This window comes from Magnolia sinica, chromosome 1 (assembly GCF_029962835.1).
Source record: "Magnolia sinica isolate HGM2019 chromosome 1, MsV1, whole genome shotgun sequence".
Taxonomy (NCBI): domain Eukaryota; kingdom Viridiplantae; phylum Streptophyta; class Magnoliopsida; order Magnoliales; family Magnoliaceae; genus Magnolia; species Magnolia sinica.
In genome coordinates, this window is record NC_080573.1 from 42349430 (window position 1) to 42356828 (window position 7399).

The window sequence follows — 7399 nt, forward strand, 5'->3', positions numbered from 1 at the left end:
GTGTGTGGCTCTTTGCCATGACCATTGATGCAGAAGATGATGTGTTCCTAGTCTCATATGCATCTGTTGAATCAAAGAACGTAAGGAGTTGGAAATGGTTCTGTGATGAGTTGGCTCAAGTCCTAGAATGCATACCAAAATCAACATTTATGTCAGAGAGAGAAGAAGGGATTTTTGAAGTGGTTAGTGATATCTTTCCATATGCATCTCATCGTTACTCTCAAGAGAGTCTGGTTGGAGAAATTTGGCTAAAGTTCAACTGTGGGGATTTGAATAAGCTTTTTAAGAGTGCAGTTTATGCAAGGGGTCATTCTAAATTCGATACTTGCATGTGTGAAATTCATGATAAATATAAAGAAGTATGGAATATTGTAAAGGATATTAATCCTAAACACTAGGCCACTTCTTACTTTGAAGAGAAGCTTTATTTTGAAGAGGGTTATTTTGACGTTGTAGGTGAATGGTGGGATAAGTTGGAGGGATGGAGAAAGGTGCCTATCACTAGGGTGTTGGTAAACTTGCTCGATTATATGATAGAGATTTTTAATAAAAGGCTTAATGAAAGTTCAAATTGGGACACACGATTCGTTCCTTTAGTTGAAGAAATTATTTGTGTTGGAAAGATGATGTTAGAAAATTATTGTGCATTAGGTGGTGCAGCAGAGTTTGAAGTTCGTGATGTGAACAATGCAAATGCAGATCCAAAGGTGGATCTTGAACGACAAACATGCTCTTGGCTTATATGGCAAAGGTGTGGGTACCCTTGTGAACATGCCATTGCAGCTATTGAATACAGTGGACGTAATGTGTATGACTACTTTGATGTGTACTTCATGGTCGCCAAATACAGGGAGACATATTCAGAGGTTATTAATCCTTTGCATTTGGCTAAAACAAGCCTAAGCAAAGGGAATAAGAGAAAATATGTAGAGTCTGAGGAGGTGTCTCTGACTGATTAGTTACAATCAGGATAATGATGATGATGAAAATTACGTTTTGCAGTCGATGGACATAAGAGGATGTCACACACAACATGGTGGTTACCACAGTGCTTGGATGTTGTGTCCACTGCCTATAAGTCATCATCACCATCCTGGTTGTACTAAATGGGTTAGTGAGCGTGTGGTCAATGGATGAATAACCTCTGAATATGTCTTGTGGTATTTGCCGACATTGTAGTGTACATCAAAGTGGTCATACACATTGCTACCACTGTATCGGATAGCTTGAATAGCATGTATGCAAGGGTACCCACAAATTTTCCACCAATAACATCAGCATGTTCGCCGTTCAAGATCCACCTTCTCTACATTTGCATCATCTTCATAAAGAACATCAAACTTTTCTGCACTTCTTGAGACACAATAACACCCCGAACACATCTCTCCTGCAGAAATAACTTCTTCGGCTCTAGGAACCAAGGTTGTTTACCAGTTTAAACTTTTTTTAAACCTTCCATTGAATATCTTTATCATATAAAAGTGCAAGTTTTCTAAGGCAGAAGTGATATCCAGGTCTCTCCAACTCTCTAACTTATCCTCCCAGCTGCTCATCCTAGCTGCTCATCTGGTATATAAAAAAATCCTCCCAAACATAAAGCTTCTCTTCAAAGTGAGAAGTGGCCTAGTGCTTAGGATTAATATCCTTTATAATATTCCATGTTTCTTTGTATTTATCATGAATTTTATGCATGCAAGCATTGAATTCAGAACGATCCACTGCATAAGTTGCCCTTGTAAAAAGCTCCTCCACATCCGAACAATTGAATGTATGCAAAATTTCTTCAACCAGCCTCCTTTCAGAGTATCGATGACATGCGTATGGAAAGATACCACTAACCATTTCAAGAATCCCTTCTTGCCTATCTAATGTAAATGTTAATTTAGGCACGCATCCCAAGACTTGAGGCAACTCACCACAAAACCATTTCCAATTTCCTACGTTCTTCGATTCAACAAATGCACATGAGACTGGGAACTCATCGTCTTCTGCATCAGTGGCCATGGCAAGGAGCCATGCACCTGTGTGTCTCCTTCTATCTTTATGCACTCGAGCATTACAAGTGGTCGGCATGCTTGCTTCAAACCACAAATGACAGCCTTATATGCAACAAAAAGTCTCAAGGACTTACCCGATGACCTACTACACTTTTCTGTGCTTCCTGGATTTGTGCTCTCAATTTCTTTACAAAGCATCCTAAGAGCTTGAATAAATTGGTCAGAGTGCATCTCTTTTAGTGCCAATTCTTTACCTCTTCACGCTTTTCCATAACTTACATTGATCTTGTATTCTTGACTAATCTCATCAACAATATCTTTGGGTGTACAACACAATTTTTTTGTAGTCGATCCTTAACCAAAGCAGCAATCCATTTCCTACTGGCTTGTCGATCCATTGTTGGGTTTGACATTGTTGATTCATTCACAGCATTACGATATTATTTGGACTGTAAACTTGTCAGCAAGCTTGTATGCATGTATGCGCCATAAGCAATCATCGTTAATGCATTTCGCCTGAAAACGGCCACTACCTGACCTGGTTCACTTGTATTGGAAATTTGAACGAATGGCGTACTCCCTTAAAGCTTTGTCGAAAGCATTTGCATTTTTAAATTCTTGGCCTTCATTTAAAATTGACATCATTTTCGGCATGCCATTGACGCTACTATCCATCGACAAGCAGTCTATTCTATGCAAGTCATTTGTCACACCTGGAACATCATTATTATTGGTGTTAATATTATGTGTGGAAGGTCTTTTGTTACTTTCATGTAAGCCCCACAATGATGCTTGAACATTTCCATTATCGGCATTCTGCATCCGATTACTGAAAAAAATAAAGATAATTAGAAATTTAAAAAAGAAAAGAAAAAAAGAATCAATAAACTACATAACTAAGAAACATGAACAAATTCGTAGTGAAGTACCTTGAAATTGTAATGGGTTTTGAAAGGTCTTGGGCACCAGAAATAAAGAGCTGAACTAGCTCACTGCTTTTAGGAAATGCTTCCATCATATTAGATATATCGTCATCATCCACAATTGACACAAGTGAATCCAAATATAGACCAGGATATTTATACTTAATGCTGCTAATGTCAGTCAACTTACAAATCCCACGCACTTTGAATAAAAGATTGTGGTAATCAATTGCTCGATCGACGTGAACAATGCGGTTTGTGCCTCCCTTGTAATAAAGATTAATAGATTCACGAATGAGGTCGCCCCCAAATCGACAAAGTACCGACACCATGTTTGTCGACATCATATGCCTGTATTATAAAGAAGTAAACATTCCAACAAGAAAACTGTTGTTATGCAGAAGAAGCCCAAGAACAACTTTTATATTCATGTTTGGGAAAGAAAAGATCTATATTCTTGTATAATTAATTGTTATCCTTTTGATCTAATATCACTTTATTGTAATTATATCATAGTTTCCTTGTCTATTATTTGAATAAGCAACAAGCATGATTTGGCTTTCAAGAACCAAGAACATGGACCTCCTATCCCTCACTGTGGATGAACCACATGCCCCAAAAAAAATTCCCAGACTAGAAAATCCTAGCAATCCAATCTTTAGCTGATTTCCTATTGAGTGTGTGTGGTCCAAGCATAGTTGGCCAAAATCATGGTCTTAATTAGAATCATGGGCCCACTCGTATAATAATTAGAATAATGGCTCTAGGTTACTACACATCCTCTAGTTTCAAGCCTCTCTGCAAATGCGAGTATTATATGATACTCTTGCGGAACATGGAGGTTAGATTGACCTTTCACTAAAATGGTGGCCATCGTGATCAAGATCTACGACAGGAATAATTTCTATTGGATGAGTTTAACAGTGGAGTAGGTGCATTGCAGATGCATGCCAATGGTCCACGTTAAGAAAAAGGGATACCTATCCTATGAAGAGGCTTATTTGATGGGAGTAGGATTGTAAAGGGGGGTTTGGGTCATATCGGGACTGGTTTCAGGTTCAATTAGCGTCTTTTGATGAGCTGAACCCCAATTTGATTTGATTTTTTGAGTACCTATAATGTCTTAGCACCTTGGCATAACCATCAAGAACGCCAATCAATGTGTTTTTATCATCCAATTGAGACTTCAAAGCAAGATCCATCCTCGAGGCCACTTGTTCAAGTTGAAGAACCAAGTATACAATATACATGTCCTTGGAGCAAGGACATGCAATGCAACAAACCACACTGATTCAAATCTAGAATGGGAGAAATCAGATCTCAGAGCTGATCATAATGACCTAGATCTAGTTCCAATCTTCCACAGAAGCATCAATAGATGCTAAAGCAGTTAAAAAGAAAAAAAAAAGAAAAAAGAAGAAGAAAAAAAAAAAGAAGGAACAATCCCCAAACTGACAGTTCATTGAAATCAAATGGCGGGTGGGGGCACTACAAGAAATATGCATATCAGCGGTGCACGTCCACAGGCGGCCACAACGAACCGCCCGTGTAAATGTAAAATGAGGGGCGTTTTTACGTGGCCGCCCCTGTATGGATAAGCCACCACCACTGCTAAAACAAAAGAGGGCTTTTCACCTCCCGCGTCCCCAAATCCGAGCGGCAAAAATTTCTCTCCCAAAACCATCTTCCCTCTTCTCTCCCCAAAATCGCCCCATCCCCAAATCTCGCATGCGCCAATATTTCTCTCCCAAAACCCTTCTTCCCTCTTCTCTCCCAAATCGCCCCATCCCCAAATCGCGCGCACCATCCCCAAATCCCGAAAGTCTCTCTCTCTCCAACGTCCCTCCACTCCGGCCTCTCTTGATATGACTTCCATTTCTATTGCTTGTTGAAGACGCTGATCTCTCGGTTGTTGCCCTCCTTGCTGGAACATGCCAAAGTCCAAGAAGGCCCGCAAGAGGAAGAAGCGCTAGCAATAGCCGCAGCAGTAGCTCCCCTTCTCCAACAGCCGCAACAGTATGCTACTCTCTCTCTCTCTCTCTCTCTCTCTCTCTCTCTCTCTCTCTCTCTCCAGGTTTCATCATGTCTGAAATATCTTGCAGAGTGTGATGGATGATACGCAGGCACTTAGAAATTGCATACATGTCATACATGGTGGAAAAATCTGATCTGCATCTTGCGGGTGGTGTGGTTTTTGGTTATGTTCTGTTTTTTTTTTTTTTTTTTTTTTTTTTTTTGCATTTGCTGATTTCTGAACGGGGGAAACTACCAAAAGTAATGGGTATATACTGGTTAGTGCAAATGGTGGTCTAAACCAACAAAGAGTAGCTGTAAGGCTCTAACTACTAGTACATTTTCTCTTCTTAGAAAACACTGGTAAACATGCAAGTTATTAAACTACAGCGATTTTAAAACCAGCATGATTAGATTTCCATCAAGCAGCGTTTTCAGAAATAATGTGAATGAATTCTTGAAAAGTTAACCAACGGTTTCTACATGCAATATAATAGCACAAAGTTGCCTGCCTTTTAACCTAATGACCTATTTGGATTGGTGGAATCCAAAAATTAAATGTAGAAAAGAAAGTGTTTTCTGTATATGTGATGTTTTGGGCTGATTGGAACAATAAGCAACCTATGGAAAATGGTTTTCCTTCCCATGGTTTCATAAAACGAAAAGAGGGTGATTTTCGTTTCCTACACAAAACCTGGTAACCCTGTTTTGCATTTTGTTTAGAGACTCTCTCACTTTTGACCATTGACCTTTCCACTTCTCTATGGTAATCATGTTGATTATAACAAACAACCTTTTTATTATTCTTTTCCATGAATTTTCTTATCCACGGTTTTCCTTAGATGTGACGTTTTCCTTTCCAAATCTACTTTTTGGATTTCACTAATCCAAACAGACCCTAAAGTAGAAAGAATGGGTGCTAACATCAGTCATTGCGGGTGCAGATATCGACTCTCTCGACTTAATCTGCAACTTAGAAATTGCATACATGTCCCTTTGGTTCTTGGTATGGAGTTTCAGTTCGCTATCTCTCTCTGTTCTGTTTTTCTTTAATGAAGCTTCTGTTCCTCAGAGTGTGATGGATGGATGGGGTCTTGCTCCAATGTGCCACATTGGTGTGTAGTACCCACCTGTTGGAAGCTGACTCCATTGAATGGGTGGTTATTATTTTCCAATAAAAGTGATCTTTTTTACAGGATGTGTGATTAAGGATGAGAACTACATGAATCACTTTTGTTTGATTGCACAATGCTTCTCCATTCCTATCTGATTATACAGCAAACATCATTATGCATGTCAGCTCAACTTCTCTTCTCCTTCTCCATGGATCTGAAAGAAATCAGGTCTAGTGGTCTGATACTATTAGCTTCTCCACAATCCAAACAAGTGGACCTCCACTGCATTTAAATATGTTTATATATATATATATATATATATATATATATATATATATATATATATATATATATATATATATATATATATATATATATTATACCTAGATTTTTATCATATGAGTGCATGCTGCATTTGGCTTGATTTTTGGGCCAGGGAATTCACAGTGGGCCCACCTGACAAACAGCCTAGCTCTCTACATACGCTCCATGTTAACACGCATGCCTATGAATCCTGATGTCTCAGTCTTGTTAGCAGGCTTATATAGAGTTAGTCTCATTTCAACCCCAGTCATGTTCGATATAGTTATGCTGTGTTTTTGCTAACTTTATCTTATTTCAAACCCTTAAAATGGTTTTATTGTAGTCTTTATGACACTTGGGTGGGATTTGAATTGATGAGCTGCAGGATGAAAGTAGAGGTAAAAGAAATTAGTGCAAAAGCTTCTTGAGTAGCATCTTATGCCCTTTTCTTTTTCTCTAAGAAGGGAACAATCATAAATACATTCCCATTCTTTACTAGCAGTGTGTGTTCTGAGATTGAGATCTATGAATTTGATGTAAATGAGTGAAACTTAATCTTGTACACATGAATGGTCTTGAGAACTGTTACTGTACAAGTCTTGGTAGAATAAGCTTTATTCCATGAGTGCTGCATTGGGGCCCACTTGTGTTCAGCCAGCTATTGGGTCTGTATTTGTGCATTGATTCTGGGTCTATTTTGCTGTTATTGTCATGTTGTGGCTGCAGCACTGATGAATGGAAGTTTCATATCCTTATGAAGCACTTGAATAAGATATATATATTGTCACCTATATTTTGATTTTAAAAAAAAAGATCAATTAAACTGACAGAATTATATGCTTCCTAAGTTGAGGATATGCTCAGTAAGCTCGATCCTTGAGTTGGGACAAGCAGATGATAGACTGTGACCCAAATCTCCCATATAGGATGCTCACCATCCAATCTTTGTTTTCCCATTGATTTTGAATATGGACCATTCATCTATTCAAAAAGAGAGGATTGTTCAGTTAGGGAAAACTTTGGGATATCTCCCATTGACAATGACAAC

At 38.6% G+C, this 7399-nt stretch overlaps 1 protein-coding gene across 1 annotated transcript; it reads right to left on the reverse strand.

Moving 5' to 3' along the window:
* Nucleotides 1-2540: 2540 nt before the first annotated feature.
* LOC131245809 (protein PAL OF QUIRKY-like) lies at nucleotides 2541-3333 on the reverse strand. Its single transcript, XM_058245521.1, has 2 exons — nucleotides 2927-3333; nucleotides 2541-2826 (listed from the first exon to the last, which is right to left on the reverse strand). Exons 1-2 carry the CDS (start codon nucleotides 3265-3267, stop codon nucleotides 2541-2543), a joined length of 627 nt encoding a protein of 208 aa, XP_058101504.1. The 5' UTR covers nucleotides 3268-3333.
* Between the last annotated feature and the right edge of the window lie 4066 nt (nucleotides 3334-7399).